The sequence below is a fragment of the Pholcus phalangioides genome, unplaced genomic scaffold (genome assembly GCF_987345545.1).
Source record: "Pholcus phalangioides strain wild (caught in Gottingen) unplaced genomic scaffold, Ppha-v1.0 ptg000039l_1, whole genome shotgun sequence".
NCBI lineage: Eukaryota > Metazoa > Arthropoda > Arachnida > Araneae > Pholcidae > Pholcus > Pholcus phalangioides.
The window spans coordinates 25,671,676-25,696,428 of record NW_028301625.1 but is presented as its reverse complement, the minus strand read 5'-3'; the positions used below and the strand labels follow the sequence as shown (position 1 = coordinate 25,696,428).

At 35.1% G+C, this 24,753-nt stretch overlaps 1 protein-coding gene across 1 annotated transcript in view; it reads right to left on the bottom strand.

Moving 5' to 3' along the window:
* Positions 1-5,401: 5,401 nt before the first annotated feature.
* The window catches only part of LOC149065761 (homeobox protein SIX6-like), a 59,613-nt gene continuing 40,261 nt past the window's right edge, over positions 5,402-24,753 (bottom strand). The window contains exon 2 of the mRNA XM_089253854.1: positions 5,402-10,348. Coding sequence (XP_089109980.1) covers positions 9,937-10,348 — 412 coding nt within the window. The 3' untranslated portion in view covers positions 5,402-9,936. The remainder of the gene's footprint in view (positions 10,349-24,753) is intronic.

The following is a 24,753-nucleotide window of genomic DNA, read 5'->3' as shown; positions in this document are numbered from 1 at the left end:
GCGATAGTGGCTGCATTAGCACTTACAGGACACCCTGTATGTCAAAGGAGATTAAAAATCTTCGATATCTAGAGAAATCTGCATGAAAGTATTTCAAATTAATTTCAATTTTTTTTTTCATTTTCGCGACAGATTTCTTGAGAAAGAAAAGCAACACACGTATAGAATGAAATACAATAATATACAAAAAAGATGGATTTTAGATGGGTAAATAGTGGATAGTAATATAACGAATATAAATATCTATAATAAATTTATTTTAATCGAATTTTAATATTAAATCGTATTTTCTTAGAGATAACATTCCAATAAATCCGATTCTATTGATTAACACCATAAAAAAAAATTAAGATACATAACATAAAATCGAATAAATAAATATTTATATTAGGAGAAAATCGTAAAAAAAAAAAAAGTGTAATATACACATTCTAAAGTAAATTCTAAAGTAAACACATGTCACAGTGTTTACTTAAAATTCCGTGTCGAAGTTCAATTGTTGAGGAAAAATAATAATAATAATGGAAACGAGTATTGTATAAAAGTCGAATCTCCTATTCGTTCGAAATTAGATGATGTTTATTTAAAGGAGTAAAATAGAAATAATAATAAAAAAAAAATTTTATACATATATCAGGGGAAGAGAATAAAAATCTTCTATGTCTAGAGAAATCTTCAAGAAAGTATTTCAAATTAATTTCAAATTTTTTCTCTCTCTCTCTCGTTCTTTTTTTTTCCAGTTTCTTGACAGATACCTTGAGAAGGAAAAGCAATAGACGTATAGAATGAAATACAATAATATACAAAATAAAAAATGAAGCGGGATTTAGATGGGAAATGGAAGATAATAATAATAAAAAAATGTGAGAAAGAGAGAGATTGGAATGTGTGTGTGTGTGTGTGAGAGAGAGAGAGAGCATGTGAAGATTTCCGACTGATTAGCAACAACAAGAAATTGCTCCCTGTCTCTGTAATTAATTCTAGACGGAAATGATGTCACAAAATGAGGCGGAAGTGGCAGATTCCCTGGCAAATTTTCATTTTATTTCATTTTTTTATTATTATTCGGCGTCTTTTATTTTCCGTTTATAGGAGTCTACACACACACACACACACACACCTCGGCATCTTAATATCGAAAATGGCGGCGTCAAAAATAAAAAAATAATAATAATAAAAAAGGAGTTTTAAGGAGTGAGAGAAGTGAGTTTTTGGAGAAAAATCGCGAGTTGGTTGGTTGTCGGTGGTGGTGGATGGATGGCACCTCAATTCAAAGAGAAGGAGGCGCAGTTGATATTGAACTGCCTCGGGCTGTGTGTACACAGTACGGGATGGCAAAAGGTGTACAGAAGGAACGGCTTTCTACAGCCCTCTTCGGGCTGTACATATCCGAATCTCCTCTTTTCCCATATCTCCCACTACTACTCTACTCCGACACAAAGCTTTTGACACGAGCACATGCGAGACATTCGCTGCTACTACATACCACTATAACGGGTTACTACTGCTTTTGCGATCGTTCCATTGTATTTAATCGCCGAATATCGCCAATATGGATGACATTTCTGTATTCGCGATAGTTTGATCGTGTCACGTCATTCTAAGCATACTGTAATACAGTTCACGCTTATTATAATGACCATGAGTAGTTGTGGCCGTTTCATTTACAAGTCTCATATTTTTTCCTATTCATCACATGTTGTTTTTCATTCAATACAGGGTGATTCAGAATTTAAGGGACAAACTTTAAGGGATGATAGAACACACCTAAACAAAGGTTTTTCGTCATGGAATGTGTGATCGAACATGCAAGGTCGAGGAGCAAATTCTGTGATAAGACACATTGGTTAATGACGCTAATTTTGGCGATGAGGTCCGCAAAGGCGTCAATAGGAATCTCGTACCCCATGCCCAGGAGATGGACCCAAAAAAATAAGTCGAGAGAGAGGAGATATGGTAGGAGATGGGTGCCCCCATGTAATGAGCTCACAGTATCCAATCCGTTGAAACAGAAATGTAGTGTTTGAGTGGTTCAGAATTTCCCAGCAAAGGTCTACTTCGTTACGTTGGAGCCATATGCATTCTAGGATGGTTGATAGCACATATCGCAGTAAATCCATTGGAAAAATATAATATTTGCTACTGGTGAGGTGCTACTGTACACTCTCTAAAAGCACCTTCTCAGTCTTTGATATCGCGATCCGACCACACATTACATGGCCAGAAATGCTTGTTTAGGGTGTCTTGTATCACCTCTTAAAGTTCCTTATATGAATTTAAAATCACCCTAACGAACCACCTGTAAAGATTTTTCAATCTAATACAACGTCCAAACTCAACTCTTTCTCGCCACTTTTTTAAATTTTGAAATTTTGAACCAGAAATGAAAGAAAACTTTGTGTGCTTTAGTTTATTTGACTTTTGTATTGGAGAATTAAGTATAATGAGAGACATAATGGGGATGTTGTTGTTATTACCACAAGACATTATACCGTTTGTAATTTTTTGGCGCACATGGTCCTCACACGAGTAAAAACCAAACACCGCGGCGTTTGGTTTTCATTCGGTGAGATTAGACCGGATTAGATCGGCCCGCAGGTTCTAATCCGAAGGTGCATATGCACCAATAAAAACCAGACTTTTCTTTAAACTGAAGTTTGGTTTTTATTCGTGCGTGATCATCACAAGGTCATGCCAGACAATGACAAGCCAGTTGCGGATCCAAAGAAATGTGTTGAGAGGCGATTTATTGTGTTGGTTCGTTTGACTGCTGTGTAAAATACGGGACACAGCAATTTTTTCCGTATTATTCAGCTTTTGGGAGAGGTGATAGCCCCCGTCGCCTCTCTCTGTATCTTTGCTGCGACAAGCGGTACAATGACATGGGGTAGATTTTGCGTTACCCAGGCTGCGCCATGAGGAATACTACCACATTACAACTCCCTGCACCCTCGAGTGATTGATAGCATATATCGCGGCAAATACGTTGGATAGTATCATATTTTCTTTTGGTGAAATGCTATTAGGCACTCATGAAAAACACCCTTTGCTCTTGCGATTCGATCTCAAACAAATGCTTTTTAGGCGTCTTTTATCACCTTTTTAAAGATTGTCCCATGAATCACCCTGTATATCATATACTATATATATATAACTTTCTTATTTTCTTTTTTTACATGTACAAGCAAAATCAATCTATGCTGTAAATTAAAATTTTGGAAATGTTTAAAATGTGATAAATGTGATGTAATTTTTTAGAAATGTTAGCTTGAAATTTTGATTGTTTATAGTTAATTTCATAAATGGCTGAAATTTTAAGAATGGCTTACGATATAACTGCTGTTATTTATTTTTCCATGTTCATCGAATGCAGGCTACTGTATATAGAATTTCTTACGCTATAAAAGTGTTTGTAATTTTGTCGCCAAATGGATGATGAATTGGCAATGATGGTAGTCTATTGAAGACGTGAAATCTTGGACCAAATATTTCTTGGCGAACGTGTGTGTTCGGGGTGCAGCGGAAATTAAAGACAAGGGCCATAGTATAGTAGCAGCATAGCTTCGGGCAACTCTCTCTCTCTCTCTGTGTGTTATACGTACGTACTGTATTCGCAACAATCCATCCGACATCTTGTTATCCGTGTACTCTGCCACCGCCTTTTGCACACATCTGTACATATAAATGGTGGCTCTTCAGTCCGGAACAATTTCCCGTTTTTTTATACTTTTTTTTCATTCTCCCGTTTCCCGAAAGGCAGTTGAAATAAATATCTGCCCACAAAAACGGTAGGTAGGTCAAAACTAATAAAAGCTCGAATGGCTTTTTGTTATCGAAGAAATCTTTTTTTCAAATATAAAATTTAAAGCAATTAAGAACTTTTTTTGCACGTGTTTTAAAAACTTTTCAAAAATTTTTAACACTGTTTCACTGATTTGTTCGTTGTTTAACCAGCTGCCTGCTCTCCCTGTTTCTCCAGAACGGTGCTTGTGAAACTTTATTCCTTTTTTACATAAAGAATAATGTAGAGACATATAAATTTTTGGGCGAATTGAGAACCAAGCCAAGTAAAAAAATTTTCTTGTGTTTCCTTAGAATAATTTCCGCGTGGACAAGTAGGGCAATTGTTCCCCCCCCCCCCCTATAATCTGGTGTGCAAAATTTAAACATATTCCTTGATTCGCCTATGTCCACCTTTGTCTGTAGGACCATTCGATGACGAGCTGACTGACCAATATGTACAGTCTTTGGTGAATAGAAGGCTGATATCTCTCGGGTGACATTTCAGCAATGTACTCGTGTATTCGCGGACTGACCAATGGTCTTTTAACATAATCGTGAAGATTTCATCCTGCTTTTCTGCTCGGAGGCCTCTCAAGGCAGAACTTGGCTCTGTAATGCATGTAAACCTAATAATAAAAAAATATTTTCTGTAATTTTAGTATAATTTAGTTTTCTATAGTTTTAAGTTGAATTTTCCATAATTTTTAATTCATTTTCCGGTAATTTTGATTGAATTAAATTTTCGATAATTTTGATTGAATTAAATTTTCGATAATTTTGATTGAATTTAATTTTCGATAATTTTGATTGAATTTAATTTTCGATAATTTTGATTGAATTTAATTTTCGATAATTTTGATTGAATTTAATTTTCGATAATTTTGATTGAATTTAATTTTCGATAATTTTGATTGAATTTAATTTTCTATAATTTAGTCAAAATTTTTGCCTAACAAAATTTAAAATTGTCTATAAATTTAATCAAAAAACTTTTGCCTCGAAAAACAGTTTAATCGATATTTCTGAGAGATTTCGACTTTGTATGGAATTCTATGAATTCCACATACTTTAACTTCATTTTGCATCATTTTTCAAACGATGCTTAACGAAATGAAGTTGGAATTTCAACATGGCTGAATGTTAAAAATCTTTATAGTTGAATAAAAATCAGAGAAAAATGTATTATATTCACAATTACGAGAATCGCAATTCGTGCTTTGAAATCATCCTCGTGTCTATTTAGCTCTAATAGTAGAATGAGAAAAAAAAAGGATAATAAATATAAAATAAAAATATAAATATGGTGATATGATGATATTAAATTATACCATGTAAATTATATTTGGTAGTTCATGTTTTGGTTCTAATTTAAAAAAATGAAAAAAAAATTGTTTTTGCAAACAATTAGTGCATAAAAAGTTATCTAACCTGGTACCTAAAGTACCGTCATTGGATTAAAAGGTTAATATGAATATTACAAAGATAATTATTGATTATAATCAATAAAAGACATTGAATTACAAAAAGGAATATTTCCGAAATAAATGAAACAAACATTTATTTCAATGAACAAACTTTATTTTTTTAATAAAAAAAAAGAAAAGCCATTTTTTTTCACAGGTATCATCATTCATTCATTCAATCACTCTTTTATCGATTGATTGATTTTTCAGAAAAGAATATCTTTCCAAATTTTCTTTTATATCTAATATATATGTATAAGGACATATATATATATATATATATATAATCGTTCGTCGCGAATGAATATTTTTCAATTTCATCCAGAAAATGGGATAACATCTCCTATGTGCGTGCGTGTGTGTGTATTAAGTGCAATTGAAATAGATACACGCACAGGAGTATATTACAGGACACACATAATTATACAGAGTATATCGAGTGATTTTTCTCATCTGAGAACACATTGCCCAATTCAATTATACATATTTAATATATATATTTAATATTATCAGTGGACAGGTCAAATACACGTTGGTCAGTTTATGGGACCATTACTTATTAACCAATGGACATTGGGCAATGTACTGACCAGAAAAAAAAGCCACTCATTATTGAATTTATTATTATTAAAAAAAATGAGCACTGGGATCACTGTAGTCATCACACGAGCTTGAAATTCCATAAATTGTCACATTTTTTGGGGATAGGAATAAAAATAAACAACCGAAAATTCTCCATGTTTCTTATATAAAGCTCATTCACAGTACATCATCATGATCCAAATAATGTATTAGCCGCGGAACACCCATACATATAATAGTATATATTATATATGTGAAATGCTAACGGGACTAAATTCGGAAAACACCAAAAAATGTATTTATTATTGTTTGTATAATTATTATTTTTTCATTAAATGATACATTTTGAACATACAACCGCTAATGAAGAAGTCTCTAATTGGACTTCATCGACGGACAAAAGACAGACATTATCGTGTCCATCTTGAGTTCTTATTACGCTATATACACTTTATTTATTTATATATATATATAATGTATTTTTTTAAATACGTTTTACATTAGAAGATATAGGCAAATCGATAGGCAAATTTTTCGGGGATGATTCGGTTTTTCAAAATTTCCATCGATATCAAATTCCACAGCGCTCCCGAAAATATTCCGAGGAATTTAGCGACAAATTTCGTTAGGGTTATACAGTATGTACATTAAAGTCATAATTTTTTTCCTATATACATTTATATACAAAATTTTGTTTTTTTATTCATTGTGTAGTAATAATGTTGAAAGAATGAAATTTTTTTGTCAAAATATTAATTAAGCTCATGTCGTGGAAAATTTTGGACCTATCACATGACTAGTGTCTTGGTGATTATTCAAATATTTATATATAGGGTGATTCTAAATTCATGGGGCAAACTTTAAGAGGTTATATAAGAACACCTAAATAAGCATTTATAACCATGGTATGTGCGGTCAAATCACAATAGCAAAGGGTCTTCAACGTTTTCCATCCGATCACTAATCAGTGTCTTGGCGGGCCACGAGTTGAAGATTCCTACTGTAGAGGGTGTTTTTAGAGAGTGCACAACAGCACTTCACCAAAAACAAACACAGTCGATTCCGCTTATAACGTTTACCCACTTAGTATGACTTATTTTCGTGGTCGCAACTCTAATTTTTATTACGATTTCCCGTTTAAAATTTTTTTCCCCGCTTACAACGTATAAATAAACGTTAAATAAACTAGTTTTGTGAAAAAACGTTATACGTTATAAGCGGGATCCACTGTAGTATATTTTTGCGGTACATCTGCTACGGTATGTGCTATCAACCATTCGAGGCTGCATATGCACCTTCGGATTGTATTGTAGTTTGTTTTTATTGATGCAAGAACTATCAAGGTTATGCTGTGCAAAACAATGTGCCAAATGATCAAGCGGTATAATGAGTTGAGGTAGTGTTTGCATTACCCAGGAAGCGCTATGGCATTTATTTGCATTACCCAGGATAGCCTACCACATTACAACACTCTACACCCTCTACTGGTTGCACTTATTGCAGCAAATCCTTCCGATAAATATATTTGTTGTTGGTGAAGTGCTGTTGTGCACTTTCTAAAAACGCCTTCTACCGTCTTTGACAGCACATTCTATGACCAAAAATGATAGTTTAGGAGTTTTATATCGCCTCTTAAAGTTTGTCCCATGAATTTAGAATCACCCTGTACGGCGTATACCAAGGTAAAATAAAAAAATTGGCATTTACTATTTTCATCTTTCAATCATGAACGTCTTGAGGAGATTTTTAAAAAAAAAAAAGATGTTCAAGCATCTCTAAAGGGTTTTTTTCCGTAGTTTTACTTAATTTACTTGTTCAACGACCTGTGGAGTATTTTTCCTTTTTTTTAGGAAATGTTCGCCTCTATGTTTTATATATATTTATTATTATTATTATATCTTGTATGTATGTGAAAGAGATAGACAGCATTTGCGTGTGAGCGACCAATCTTTTGATCTGCGAAGCATGATTTCTCGTTATAAAAGAAGTTCGGGAAATTATGTAGAAATGGGCCAAAAAATACGCAATTAAGATACTCGTCCAACCTTATATTCCTTCCTCGTGCGCTTCGCTAAGTGATTTCGGTTAGTTTCAACGGTTTACGCCATCTTGTTTGTCTTTGTGTGTGTTGGTATATTGCATTTTTTGTCTCATGTGTTCCTTACCCCCCTTGAGAATAGGTAACATAGAGTGTTGAACAATAACCTATAGCGTGCCGTATCGTCATATAAATTGTGGGAAATTCAACGATTCTATTCGCTATCCTCGTTTTTTTGGAGAATTATTTCGGTTTTGAACTCTCAAGTCATCAAGTTACAATTTTATATGATAATAATATATTGCGAAAGAACGGGTATTCGACCATTTCGTTTTCAACTATAATAATCGCTAGTTACGGTACTTTAAACTTTTTATCATTTCAAAAAATTTGTAGATAACAATCGTGAGAAGGTAAATAATATTAATTTTCGTGGAGAGGAAAATAAATATTACTATTACTTTATATGAATTCCTTGTTGAATACATTTATAAAAATCATCAAGAGTTACTAACTGGTTTCCACATCTATCTTTATGGATTTTAAATTAGATTAAAATTTTAATTAAATTATTTTGAGAAATGTTTCAAATTGGATTTTTTCTCCCCAAACAAGCAATTCGCAAATTTTTGACTCATGCGGTTCCTACCTATTGGTCTGTCACCGTCATAGTAATTATTCTAGATAGTTAAAGTTATTTTAAAAACAATTTATATATATAAAGGTTTATATTTATGTAAACTATATTTCTTGCAGATGGAATTATGTACAGTTGAATTTTTTTTTTGGTTATGCCATCAATTAATGTATTTTATTAATTGAATATTGATGGGATCATTTGGCTTTTTACTGTTTCACGATTATTGAAAATGAAAATTATGTGGAAACAAGTAATACTGTATTATCTTTTGTTACGGAAATGTAATAAAAATTAGTATTATTGGTTATCTTTAATATGGCCCTCACTTAATATATTTAAAAGGCATTTATAAAGTTTCTTATTAGTTCCGAGATTTATCCCTATTGATTTTAAATTCAATTAGAATTTCAATCAATTTGTTTTGTTTGTTTCAATCAAAAATGTTGCAAATTAGATTGGCAACAAATAGATTTTTTCCTAAATGCAGAATTTCTAACATGATTTTGTAATTTTTGAAGAATAGGTATAATAATACTGATGGCAAATTTTTCAATTTCAAAGTATGTATCGCCACATTAGTTGTTCTAGGTAATTAACGTATAATTTAAAAAATTATTTGAAAAAAAAATATATTGCATAAATTATATTTCTTGTAGATAAACTTGAAAATTATGTAAAAGTTGAAGTTTTTAAATTTTTTTGTAATGTCATTAATTAATTTAATATTGATGGATCTTTCAACTTTTTATTGTTTCAGGATTATTGAAAATTACAACTGTGTGGACATAAATAGTATCATGTTTTATTATACAAATACAAATACAACACCACAACAGGCGAAATGCCCAGCGGGGTGGCTGAAAGGCCATTGGAGAAAGGCATTTATTATTTTTTATTATCTTTAATAAATTACTCCTTTGATACAATTATTATGTGTGATCATTGAAAGTTCCTTACTGATTTCAAGACGTATCCCTATTGATTTCAAATTCAATTGAATATCATTGGAATTGTGTTGGAAAATGTTTTTGTTAGTTGATTTTCAAAAAGCAGAATTTCTAGCACGATTTTTTAATTTTCGAAGAATAGTTATAATAATAACGAAAAATTTGTAATTTCCAATATATTATTTCTTGTAATTAAAGTAGTTTTATAAATTATTTAATATGCAGTGCATGTATTTTATTTCTTGTAGATTGACTTTGAGACTATGTAAAGGGTTTTTTTTGTTAAGTAAATGATAGCGTTGGTTTGTTTGTCGGCCATTTGGATACATGAGGTCAGCTTGTATTTGATGTATGTGTACGACCGGGAGCGCTGTGATTCGGACTGGATAAAAGTCCCTTATTATTAATACATAGTAATGATAATAATGCCCATAAAGAAGAACAATAAGAAGCGTCAGTTTTTGTTTTAAGGAGGATGTAAGATCACTGTTGAGGTCTGTGTAGATGATGGTGGGGTGGGTGGTGCGAATTGTGGTTTCTATGTGGCGAAGGGCTTCGGCTCGAATCCGACGTGGTAGAGACGGCAGCAGGACTACTCGGTGGCGCGCTGCTGCCGCAAAAGCTAGCGAAACTTCCGTTGGTGTTGTCTTCGTCGTCGGTTTGACCGTCGCCGGGCCTTCGCCGAAGCTCGGCAGTCGACGAATCGGTAGACGAACGCCGCATCAGGCCCGGCGGGAGACTTCCGCCAAGGCTGCTGCCGCCACGGACGCCTCCAGGCGTGCCGTTCGTCCGATTCTGCATGTGATTATTCAAGCCACTCGAACCACCGTTATTAGTACTGCCGTTCGTCTGCTGTTTAAGTTGTTGCTGCTGCTGCATCTGCTGTTGCAATAGCCTACAAGATGATACAACAAGAGAATGAAAAGTAATAATATTTTTAGGACACGGAAAACTATTCTAATTTAGAACGAGACAGTCAAAACGCATTCAATAAGTAATGCAAAGAGAGTAAGTATTATATATAGAAAGAGAGACTTGAGAGAAAAACGTCCTTGGATATATACCTTTCCGAAGACGAATATTCTCTCTCTCTTTTGAATTTACAAAATCAATATTTGCAGACATTAAAATTAAAGGAGAAGTTCCGGTTGAAGTGCTTCATCGCACATGCGCCGTTCTCATCACGTGACGTGAGAGATTTTTCACCCTCCCATCCAATACAAGCATTCATTTTATGAAACCAAATAACTTGAGTCCAATTTTATTCGAGCATTTGCTCCACAAACATTTAACATAACAACAAAAGAAGTATCTTGAATATCACTTTTTTATTTAAAAAAAATTTACGTGGAGGAAATAAAATGGAACGCGTAAGTCTTCATACATGCTTAACAGCCAAGATTGATTCATCATTTACATTCGAACCACTTAAGACGTTTCTAGTTAATGCTTTTATATACTTGAGACGTTTATTGCGTAAATTTCGTACATTGCCGTGTGTATTTGCGTGTGACTTTTAAACCTGTATGCCGGAGGTGAAGGGCACTATGCCCATTTTTTCTATATTGAAATAACGCTATCAATTTGCTGTACTTTCGTTAAGCTATACAGTGGTGTAGGACACCGAGTCCTATTTCAATAAATAACAGATATTCACTTTATAAAAGACCTTATATCACTAGAAAATACACAAAAAACCCCTTTAAACTGCTCTTCTGTTAAATTTCACTTTTGTGACATGGTTCCTTCTACCTCTTTTGCATATAGAAATATTACCATTACATACAACGGGGAGGATAATCATTTGACTTCATCTATAATATTCAAGCAAATGTTAAAATCTAGTGCATACTATGAATACGGTTTCGATTCTATAGAACTGTGTTTTGATCAGTCTCTCGATTGTGAGCTTAAAGGTCCTCAGTTCAACATGTTTGTGTCCTAGTGATTGCTTAAATATCAATTTTGTCAATAGGCGACTTTGAATGATATATTCTGGTCCGAGAGAATCTCAAACAACTAATGAATATTTCCAGAGATAGATAAAATAGTGTCAGTAATAAGAGAGTTGATGGCTATTTAATGTAAACTTATGAAACGGTTTGTTGGAGAAATTGTCACTTTACGATATTCATTCGATCTATTATACGAAGATTCTTCTCCGAACAGAGAGTCAACAAAGGTTTCAAAGTGAACTTCGAGTTTTGTGGAACAGTAAGCAGCTGTTGGTAATCGCGATCACCGAGGTAAACACTCGACTCGTTTGCCTCGTGGTTCGAGAGGTAACTTTGAAAATGCAACGCAAACCCGCCCTACAAAACTTCAAGTGTAACCACCGAACACAAGCTCTGTGTTGTGTTAAAGATGATGGTTGGTTGTAGAGAAAGAGAGAGAGACGAGCATAAAGGCATAGCTACAGTAGTAGTTCGTGGCACACGCACATTGGATGGCTGGCAAAAGCGGAATTCGCATGCCGCAAACAACGTCGAAGCACCCTAAATTACAATATTAAGTTTCCCAAATTTAAGTTTAAAGCTTACGTTATATTTTAAATACAATTAAAAGAGGGCCGCTCCTTCCGTAATTGCAACGGTGAATGCCGGCATTAACCATTAGTTTTAAAACCTTCAGTTTTCAAATCTTAGGGAGCAGGAGCTAAGATAATTTTGAGATAGCTTTTAAGGGTCTTCCCCGCGCGCACGTACAAACTACTCAGTGCATACGAAAGCCATTAAAATTTCGGTCATTACGCAAATCGCGCCCGCATGGGAAAAGTACATTAATCGGCAAGTAGAGATGGAGAGAGAGAGAGAGTGAGCAACAGCACACACACACCTTTCCATTCTCCATCATCCCCAAACATCTCTTGGAGAGAAACCGGGAGAGAATTTATTTCGAGATTAGATGAGCGCTTGGGGAAAAGTGAATTAATTGCAAGGCGTAAACAAAAGGCGGCAAACAATAATACATATCTTGTTTGAATGAAGAAATTAGAAATAAATAAATAACCTACGAAATTAAGAAAATCCTGCGCCGCAAAACTAACGACTTCCGAAGGGTTTTGGGATGGAGAGAGAGAGAGAGTAAGTCAGAGTCAGCCCCGATCAAATCACGAAAGCCTGGCTCTTTGTTCTTCTCAAAAGCGCATCTTTACTGTGTAGCGCCGGCAAAAGTAATGACCCACCGTTGCTGATAGCCGAACGGGAGAAGTTATCTCACAAAATGCTCAAAGGTACCAGGCAATTTGTGGACAAGGCAATTTCTTCCCACATAACCTCCTATCCTCGTTCGTTCGATAACGTATTTCAAACTTTAAACATGGCTGGTTTTAGAAACAAAATGTTGCCGTTCAATTAAACGTAATATGTCTGTATGCAATTTCGTGAGATTAGAGAACACATGAGACCGCTCGATACGTTAAGAAAAATTTCAAAAACATTCAATCGGGTTTTTTTTTTATTACGTCTAATTATGTCGCGGCTAAAAACACATCGACAAATTTTTCGAAATTCGAGAAATGCACGGAAGAGTCTCAAACTGAACCTAGTCTCAAACTGCTTAAGACTATTACTGTTACAATCAGTAGTAGTGTTTCGATGACCGACTACCCCTTCGAGGCATTTTTTTTAAATAGTTCGGTTTTTACAAAAAAAAACAAAAAAAAACCAACATGTGGGGTTCTAATCGTAATATTGTAGAAAATAAGAAAATCCAGCGAGATTTCTGAGATATTTTGAAACCTTTTTGAGATAGTCAATATTATGCTTTCGAAATTAGATATATAGCCTACTTACGTCAGACATTTTACAAACTGCAGCTTTTATTCAAATATTTTCGATACTGTATGTTGCTATGACGGTTGTCTATGGAATGAACTAAGTTTTAAGACACTAAATATTCTCTGAAACACAGTAATGCCCATCTTAACGGTTACCCCCTGTTTTACGGTAAAATAAAAATATCCCGACAAAAAGCCAATTTAAATAATGTATTTTGAACCCCTATTTAACGGTCACCCACAGATACGGTCACGGGCACCATCTTCATCATTCGTTCCATTGGACTAAAAGTCTTGTACGGACACAAATAGTTCCATTTTAGTTCGAATTATGCTCACTAGATGGCAGCAAAAGTTTAAATATTTAATCAACTTTTTTATATTTGGCTACTTTTGAATGAAGTTTTGGCTTGAAGTTTGTTAATGCTTGGCACCCCTGATGTCCGTATAGAATGTGTTGCTGATGTGCTCCTATATTTTATATTATTCCCCGCTGTTTAATATGGATAGCTCCAGTATAATCTCGTCGCTCTCTATCACTAAGAAAAAAAATTGATGTCTCAAATACAGTGAAAAACGTAAAATTGGGGTTCGTGCTCTTGCAAATAAATTCAATGCATTGATTGAATACATTTTCCTGTAAACGTAATCACGGAAAGTCACTGGATTTAGTCTTTCACCTTAAACATTTCGAAGGAGTTGAAATACTCAGCAAAACCCACCACACTACGACTAATTAGTTTTTCCAAAAGATGTTAATTCAGTATGCAAACTTTGTATAATATTTATTTTGTAATTTTAATTTCGCATCTATGCAAAAATTATGTATTTTCATCACTTTAACGCATCTCATATTGTCAGAATTTCATTGATATTCAAATAGAGAGCCACTTCAGTTACTGCTAATGCTATATAATACAATTAATACAGGAACCCCCCTCTGATACGGTCACCCTTCTGTCACGGTTAATTTTTTTTTGTCCGAGAAATAATAAATTCCGAGTATATGACCAAGTTAATAGCTCATTGTACAGCCCATACTAGCTGAAACATTGTTTAAAATTTCATGAAAATATTTTACATACTTTTGAGAAATTTAGTTTTCAAGCAATAAAGTAACAAAAAAAGAATCTTTGTAAAAGGCGTTCAAAAACTGTTTGATGCCACTGAAGCCATTGTGTCAGATGATTTAGCTCAGTTACAGCTTTGTACTTGTTGCACGCACAAAAATAAAACTGTTTTGGAATTCTGTGAGAATAAAACTCTTTAAAATAAATTAATAAAATAGTTTTTACGCAATTCGTCATTTGAAGGTAGTTAGTCGCGTCAACCCTACAGTACGCAATGTTGCCAATTGGCAACATATTATTTACCCCGTTTATATTCCGTTGCCAATTAGTAACTTCATGTCTGAGACATTCATTATTCTCAATGTTTCATTTTCGTTCGAAAAACAATTAATGGACAGCAGTAAAACTCCCCAATACAAAAAAAAATGTAGATAGTAACCTGTCAAAAAAAAATCATGAATTTGTAGGGTTAAAATGTTTGATGGAAGAGTTGATCAGCTTTGCCCAAGAATATTAAGAAGACACCAACGAATAAGGCAAATACACGAAAATACAAAAAAATCCTAATGCATTTCAACACCATCGGGTGTCGTCTTTAGAGGAAAAATATTTAACCACTAGTCACGCTGACCGAGTTTCCTACTTGGGTTGAATACCAAAAACAATAGGATTTTTTGTATTTTCGTGTATTTGCCTTATTCGTTGGTGTCTTCTTAACAAAATGTTTTATTTGCATCTCTTTTTTTACTTTGACATTTGCAACCCGAATTTTTTTACTTACTATTCAGGGTGATTCTAAATCAGTGTTTCTCAATCACCGGACCGCGGCCTAGTACCGGGCCCTGACACTAGTCACACCGGGCCGCGAGAGTGATTCGCAGTTTAATTTTCCCCATTAATTTCTCGTTAGTTGTGTGTATGGCCGGGCCTTTCACTTACACAAAAGAGATTTACCGGGCCGCGGGCTTACAAAGGTTGAGAACCACTGTTCTAAATTCATGGAACAAACTTTAAGAGGTGATATAAAACTCCTGAAAAAGCATTTTTGGCCATGGAATGTGTGTCGAATCGCAATAACAAAGGTGGTAGAGAGTGTTTTTTTAAAGAGTGCACAACAGAACTTCACGAAAAGCAAATATAATATTTTTCTGACGGATTTGCTGTAATAAGTGCAATAAACCATTCGAGGGTGCAGAGTATTGTAATGTGGTAGGCCTTCTCACAGTGCAACCTGGGTAATGCACGGTGCAACTGGGTCTACCACAAGTCATTATACCACTTGATCATTGTTTGACGCAACATAACCTTGATGGTCCTTGCACCAATAAAAAACAAACTCCAATCCAATCTAAAGGTTCATATGCACCCTCGAATGGTTGATAGCACATATCGCAGCAAATCAGTTGGAAAGATATGACATTTATTTTTGGTGACGTGCTGTTGTGCACTCTAAAAAACACCCTCTACCGTCTTTGCAATTGCGATTTGACCAAACATTCCATGATCAAAAATGCTTATTTAGGTGTCTTATATCACTTCTTAAAGTTTGTCTCATAAATTTAGAATCACCCTGTAGTTTGAATTACAAAGAAGGTAGTTATAAACTTATATTTGGAGAATAATATTACTGTAGTTCAATACACATGTATTTTATATGCAATTCTTGAGACTCTGTACGTCCTCTTTAAAGCTCTGTATAAGCAGTACAATTCGAAATACATTTTTTAAATGATTTTTCCAGCTTTCTATACGTGTTAGTAACTATGGAAAAAATTATCATCTCGAAAAATCATTCATTGTAGGCTTAATAAATGTTACATGATTCCCCGAATGTAAAGCTTCTCACTCGATATGCAGATAGTTAATCGCTGTCACAAGTACATTACATATCTGATTGATTCGAGAGGAACTCCCCCCCCCCACCCCCCCACCCCCAGTTTTCTAGGCTACCTAAGCTTTTATAAAGAATACGAAACGTATCCCTAGTGCGTACGTATACATAACCATAAACAAAAAAAGCAAGATTGGAAGCAGAGAGAGATTCGATTCCCACCAGTTGTCATTATTCCTTGCATTCTTACTCATCTGTGAGAATTGTTTGCTATTAAGCTATTTCCTTTCGCCATGTCATCTTTGACTTCTATCTTTTTTGTAAAGTTCTTCGGTTTCCCATCCAATTATCAAAACAGAACAAACAAGTTACGCTAAAAAAAAAAGCGTTACGTTGAAAAATCTTCTCTCATAAATAAAAAAAAATAAGAGAAATCTTAAGCAATATATTACGTCTGAAGATAGAAGCTTCTTTCTTAATTATATCGTCAAAGTGAACCAACCTTTCAACGCATTCATCCCAGACGTTACAGAATTGCAACAAGAAAAAAAATATACATCCTTTTTTTCGATGTACGTATAACCCGGAACCGGTTCTTTTTCAGCTCAATTTTGTTTTATTTGCCTAATATCTTTGTGTTTCATCGATTGAAGTGTTGAGCATTCATTCCTCTCGGAAAGTGTTTAGTAATTCTTTCATTTTAAAGGTAAGATGTTTGATCATCTGCGAGCTAAATCGTTAATTCCCTTCTAGTGCCAATTCTTTGACCACCGTCTTACTCAATTTACATTCGGTATATTTAGCAACAATTCAAAGAGCCCCATTCTCTTTCGCTCCATCAGGTGGACGTACGCAACTTCTCGAGATAACCTGCAAATGACAATCACTACCGATTACGTAATGGTTAATGATAAGGCATTGCAAGATAAGTCTCCATAAATAAATCTGCCATTACACAGACATTTAACTTCCGCGAAATTACATTTGTCGCCATTGAATCAATAAAAATGAATAATTATGTTTTCCAAAAATACGGCATTCTGCAAATTATGTCATTTTTGGGAGGATTTGAACCCAGAACTTATTTGTTTGAATAAAAACTGTACAACAATGTTTAAAAAAACACGTGATCAGTCACTTTCTTTTAAATACAAGCGAGGAAAGTAAAATTCAATCACTTTAGAAATATTACCGTATTCCATCGCATTATCCGTAGGTCTAAGTCGTTAAAAATCGGGGGGGGGGGGACATCAGTTTTTGAATGTTGGAGTCTGTTCCATTTTTGGAATGCGCCGGGCAACATTTAATAAGGATCACAGAATACATTCAAAAGACAGATATCAATTTACATTAATTACTGAATAAATGATAATAGTTTTTTACTGAAACAAACGTGTTTTTCCCAGCAATCTGATAACGATAATGAAGGTTTAATATTTACTTATTGCTCTTATTTAACTTCGTTCGATCCAATACAAAATGCGGGTATTGTTATTTTGCACATGATCATTCATGTTTACAGATCGAAGAAATATGCTGTCGCTTTTGTATTCGAACCAGGTCCGTAACTAGAATTTCTGCCGCCCTGGGCAAACATGATTCGGCCGCCCGAAGCAAACATTATTTTGCCGGCCCCACAACTTTAAAGTTCGATAATTTTATAACGGTGTTTTTTGTTCCAACCAAAAATTGCCGCCCCTTAAGTTTTGCCACTCGAGGCAGTTGCCCCCATCCCTAGTTACGGACCTGATTCGAACATCATGTTTATAGTGCAGTTCTTCAATTTTTCGTTCAACTTATTTCAATTTTATACACATGATCAAGGATCACAAGAAAATACGTTGCAATATAAGAGAGTTTGGAACACTATATATATATAATCTTTACACTATTCATTACTGTCTTTTTTCAGAATCAAAGGCAGAGGAGATGCGTAATTGCTGTGGGGGCGTGGAAGTGTTACTAGAGTCAAACGTGTGTTGAAATTTTTGCTTTACGATTCTAATCGATCTGGAGCTAGGCGTCTTGGTTTGGCGTGCAATTTACTGCCATTAATGAGATGGGTTGGAAATGAAGACACTGTCTATCGGTGGTTGCCTCAAGCTCGTTAGAGAAAATATCTTATCTATATCCTCCCTCGGTTTGAACCTGGGACCGTGACGGCAACCTTCAGGGTGGTAGACGAGCATCTTACCACCACGCCACTCGGGCGCAATTATAGTAAAACAGGAACCAGATCAAAATCGAATACAAATTCCGCTTCTATTATTGGTTTTGAAACATCCGCTAAAAGTAAAGTCCAGGTGAAGTTACGACGGAGTTAATACTCCAATGTTGGTTTCTTTTGATCATAGGCGCTAATGGTTGAGAAATTTGAAGTTGAAAGCTTCATACTGGCCTCGCGGCATCGTTGTGATGCTGATGCTGGAAAAATGTAAGCATCGAATCCAGTGTTTATAAGGAACTGCAAATTAGGATATTTTCATTTAACTCTTCTAATCTACGCAAACGAATTTGCTTAGTATGAGGAATTTTTAATGAATCAAGATTTGTGGTAGTAAAAGCAAGCATAGGCCTAATGCTACAACTATCTTGACGTAGTGAAACAGAAAGGATCTTAAAATGCAAATAGGCTGTGGACAACCTGAGGACAAATTAGGTTCAAATCAGCCAATTCAACTGATTCTTACAGTAGGCTTACAGATATTAAAGAATTATCCGATATCTGCGACTCGAATTTTTCGGAATGTCAGCTAATGCAGGGGAATACGGTATTCACATGAAAAGAAACTTCAATTCAAGAATTTCAGATGTAATATCCGGATTTAGTTTATTATAAGAATTTTTTCTTTCAGGATTTATAACAAATCCAGGATCCAATGTAATAAATATAACAAGTGTTCAAGTCCACGACTAATTAGTAATTAATTATTTACCGCGTCTTAATTAGTGGGTGACACGAGAAATAAACAGTTCGGTCGATTTTTTACAAAAGAGCAAACGTCGAAGGTAACCTAAATATGAAAAGTTTTCTTTTCGTGATCCTTCAAAAGACAAGTTTTTTTGAATCTTTTATTTGTTTCTGGGAAGGAAAAAAACATCATAAAAAATATTTAAAGAGCGAAAAATGAGAGAGAGAGAGAGAGAGAGAGAAAGAGGCGCGCTAAAAAATCCAAGTGTTCGTTCATATAGAGATAATGTTGGTGAGCTTGTTAGGCACCAGCGAGCCATGACCGTCAAAAGATTTAAGCCCCGAGTTCATGAACCGTTCACACCGACCTCCGGTAGGTACAACATAGCCTACCCTGAAAATGAAGTGATTTTCTTCTCTTCCCGATCACCGCACGCCAATGAAATCGATTATCATCATCATCATCGAAAACATCACGTCTAGAGTAACACGCGTATAATTATAACGCTCGATTCCACTGTGGTACAATCTACAGGGTGGGTGGGCGAAAAGTTCATGACATTTAAAAAATTAAAAAAAAATCAACCAAATCGATTTAAAATAATGCGGTTTGCACTAAAATACTTATCGTTGTTTTAGTTTGAGTTTTTTTTTTAAATTAAGAAATAAATCATAACTTCATTCACATATGGCAACGCATCATATAAAACTTAACTTACCGTCAAATGGAGTGACTCGGATACATGCTCAAATTTTTTTTTTTTTAGATGTGTGGCTCATGGAGAGGTGATTATAGGTTGAGCACAGCAAGAGTGAGACTCCATGATTCAAAATTGTGCCCAAATCTCTTATAATTATCGCGTCTTTTTTTTTCCAAGGTTTAATGAAACCATTGCACAACCTTGTTTACAGAGCTTAGTGATTACATGTTACAGTCTTGATAGAAATTTACTTTGGAAGGTACTACTTATTGTTTCAATTGTGGTTGATGAATTATCTGATTAAATCAATTTGTTAATTAATGGTTGTATGACTAGTGAAAATTTTAAGAATTGCAGGGTGACTTGGGGACAGTATTTTATATTAGTTTTTCCAGGAAAACATAACCATATTGATGACCTGGATTGTCTAAACCCAGAGGAGGCTTCAACCAGTGTAGTAGGCTTATTAATCATAATAGAACCGAAATAAATAAATAAACCGCATAAGAGACAGAAAATTGAAGACGGCTTTTTCATGGCAGAAAATTCTGAAATCGATGCTCCTACACCACAAGAGATGAAAGATAAACATTTTGTTCTAACGTCCACTGTAGAACAGTTTGATGAAGGACGAAGTAGACTTGACATCAGAATTGGAGACTTTATTTTAGTTAAATACGAGGGAAAAGAGGAAAATGTCCAGGTCAGATTACTGAAATTTTTGATTATGAATATCATGTAGATATCATGGGGAAAAATGGTAAATATTAGAAGTCAGAACTGAAAGGGAAGATTTGGTATTCATCTGACTCTGTATTGAGAAAGATAAACCCTCCAAAAAAATAGCACGTGTGTTTGACTAGACAGATTTACATTGTAGACATGAAAGAATAATTTTCAGTAATCTAAATATTTGTAATAAAACCAAAATTTATGTGTATTTATACATTTTTTTTATTTTTCCTGACTTATTTCCAGTGGGTGAGATGGAAACACACGCTTCGATAGACAAAATATCACGATAATAGAGTAGTGTACCCAAGTCACCCCGTCAAATAAGGTGACTTGTGGTATGACTTTATGTTCATTTTTCTCCATTATTATAAGTTACAAAACAGTTATCCTTGCATAAAAACATGGGGAAAAACTTCTTCTTTCTCTTTAGTGGTGAAACTTTTAGTAAAAAATGTTGATTCATAAGGGAGGTAATACAAAAAGTGATCAAGAATCTGTACCCAAGTCATCCTATTTGACGGTAACGTAAAATGCAACACAAACAGAGCATGTGATTAATGTTTGTCATGATTTGCAATACATAAAACTGCCATGTGTCAATATGAGCACCCTCTGTAGTTCGGGCTTCATCTAAACCAGTGTTTCCCAAAGTGGGCAACATCACCCACTGGGGGTGGGGGCGATGGAGCGTACCGAGAGAGGTGATTATATTTATGGATACAATATACGATCCTATGGGCCTACTCAAGAGGGGGGCGATGGAAAAAATTTCTCTCGGGGGACCCATATTCTCAGCGGGGGCGTTTGGGAAACTGTAATCTAAACCATTGGTTCTCAATGTGTGCGTCGCGGCTCTGAGGAGCGTATCCAACCTCTTTCAGGAGCATTGCGAGTAGTTGGTGAATTGATGTGTCCGTTCAGTGCTTTGAAGTTATTCTTTTTTAGACTATTCTGAAGAGCCGTGAACAAATGATCACAAGTCCAAGAGAGCAGCGAGTGGAAAAAGTTTGTGAAATCACTGATCTAAACGATATTCAATTTCTAACAACGTATCTGCTAACATCAATTGCGGAAGAGTCTTGAGTGGTACCTGAGATTCCGTGGTTCTAGAATGTTGGTATCAGAAGGCAATATATTTAGAGATCGCATTCCATTGAGCTATGCAAATAGCTGATACAAGCATGCACAAATGCAAAGCAGCTCATTTCTGTCAAAAAATATGATTTGCTAATGTCGTTGATCTGTTTTGCTATCTACGCTATTTATGTTGCTTTTTGTTATGTCGAGTTTTTAATGATACCACGCCATCTGTAAGAAAAATTTAAAACTTTTTTTAATTTGCGAAAAAAAAGTCTCTACGCTTCAATAAGTAACTTACCTTAGCGCAAACTGCTTTTTCATGTCGATTGATGTATAAGTGTATCATGCACTTTTCATCAAACCTGTATTTTAAAAGTGTTATGTATCGGGTGTCTACAAATTAGAGTGATTTTTTTATGTTGACAATATTAGAGATGTTGTGATTGAGCTTGATGCTAAAAGAAACGTTCATTTTTTTCAAAGCTAGAATGGTTAATGAAATAAATTATTTCGGGAGAAAGGGACTGCTAGCGACCCATAAGAGAACTGTGGTAGCATTACAGCCGGTTCGATGACATCAAACAGGCAAAAAACGTTTGCTATCTTTATTACCAGAGTTGTACGTGACAAACGTATCAAAACATGTTGAAAAATTGGCTCATGCCACAACTGAAGATCAATAGTGTGAACTTCATCTACCAACGGGATTGAGGATGGTGATCAGTCCCATTTCCATCGCGATATTTGTGACTTGAACATCAGATTGCAAAAGCAAAAAGAATCGGTTATGTTGGGAATGTGATGATTATCAGCTGCTGTTATGGCCTCCACGTTCATCCTGTTAGTGCGTCAAAAAACTATAACTTTCGCAATGTAGTTTTGAAATTTTGTGATCATATGTCAATTCATATTCCTATAGTAAGATCCTGAAGCTACTCTAATTATTTGTACATACCCTCTATATTAGAACTATCATTACTCGCAGAAAAAAAAAGATTGCGAAAATACCTTTCGTTGACAATTATTTTCTGATTATTGGAAGTCCGATTCGGTTAAAATATTCTTTTTTGTATACAGGGTATCCTGTAAGTTCTAATGCCTCCTTTATCTCATCAATCGTTCGCCGTAGAGGTATGGTTATAATTTAAAAATGCTCGAAATGTATGTTCAGAAATCACCCTGTAAGAGTATTGAGACTGAAAATACAATGTGTTACAAAATAAAAAAAAAAATCTAAATTTTTATATGGACACCCTATCCTAAATAAACCAATTAGAAAGTTGTTACCCTGTCTCTTCTGAGGCCAACAATTTTTTTCACTCTTCTAAATGCAATATTCGTGGAGATATTTGAATTGAAAAAATCGGAAAAAAACGGAACGAACAGAATAAACTACCGGTCAATGCTTCTTTGCCCCATTTTTGCCGTCCTTTCCCAACTTTCCTTTGTTTTGAATTAAAATATCTCAGCGAATCACGTAGAAACGTGGTATTTTCTTCTCTTTTTTTTGGCCTTGGGAGAGACAGGGCAACAACTTCCTTGATTGGGTTTTTCAGGCCAGGGTGTCCATATAAAAATTCAGATTTTTATTTTGTGGCACACTGTATTTTCTCTCTCAAAACTGGTACAGGGTGATTTCTGAACACATTTTGAGCATTTTTAAATTCAAACCATACGTCTACGACGAACTGTTGATGAGATATAGGCCGCATTAGGACTTACAGGACACCCTGTATATTCCGCGTGTTATCGTTGTAATTATGGAAAGTTCTATGACGTTTAGCCTCTGCTGTGAATATCGATCAAAGAGATGGAAACTTCTGTACAGGGGTGGCTCAAGAAAAAACCTACTCGCGCGGAACCTACTTTTGGTACACCATATAACCACGTTTTTTACAAATATAAATACAAATACAAAGGCCACAACAGACAAAATGCCCAACGAAGTGGCTGAAAAAAGATGCCCATAAAAAATATGGGTGTCGCATATATATCTATGCTTTACCAAAATACAGCAATCAAAAATATAAGAGCAATAAAAAACCCATAATTATGATAAAGTATAAATATACTGCCCATATAAAATTATGATTGTCTCATCTAAGTATGGATAACTTCTCGATTTATCCCAACATGTTTATCGTATTTCTCTTTTTAAACGTGTCAATCGTGTTAGAATTCACGACCCCCGGAAATAAGCTATTCCATTTATTCACAACCCTATTGGAGAAAAACTCCCTGAGACACACCGGAACCTAGAATAGTCCCTTACCACAATCGATACTACTACTACTTCACCAAGCACCAACTCTGGCAATATCGCTATATTGAAATTTACTGCCATTAGTGAGATGGGTTGGAAGTGAAGGCGCTGTCTATCGGTGGTCGACTCGAGTTCGTTAGGGAAAATATCTTATCTATATCCTCCCTGGGGTTCGAACCCGGGACCCTGACAACAACCTTCACGATGGTAGACGAGCATCTTACCACCATGCCACTCGGGTACTACCAATCGATACTGGTATCCCCCTTGTCGAAGCAGTTGATTCACGATGTATTGATAACTCATGGCCCATTTTATCTGTCCCGTTGAAAATTCAAACACTTCAGTCATATCCCCCCCCCCCCGACATCTGCGCTCTTCCAATGTAAAAATTAAAAAAATCGAGTCTCTCTTCATAGCTCAATCCCAGTGTGCCACCAAGAGCACGCGTGGCTCTTCTATGCGCTCCCTTGACCAAATCAATGTCTCTGTAAGTATGGTCTCCAAAACTTGACGTCATACTCCGATCCCGGACGAACTAAGCCCCGGAAAAGTGGTAGGATCACTTTAGGAGAACGCGAAGAGACCTTTTTGAGAATGGAACAGAGCATTCTATTCAATTTTTTGACCAACGCTGAACAATGTTCAAAAAACCTAAGCCGCTCGTCAATGAGAATAAAATTTTGGTCAGCAAAGCTTTTTTTTTTTGCCCTTTCAGCTCGGATTCGGCGTTCTTCCTAGAGCGGCGCCATGTGCGGCCACATGGATTGCCTCTGCTTGTGTATGTAATGCAGACGCGTAAACAGATTTGAGTTTCATTACGGAAGCTAAATTAAGATACACAGACAAGGATGATGTTGAATTTACGATAACAAGAAGAAAAAAAAGTATTAAAGCTTTTGTTGTCCAGACAGTAGTAATAAGTTGCACG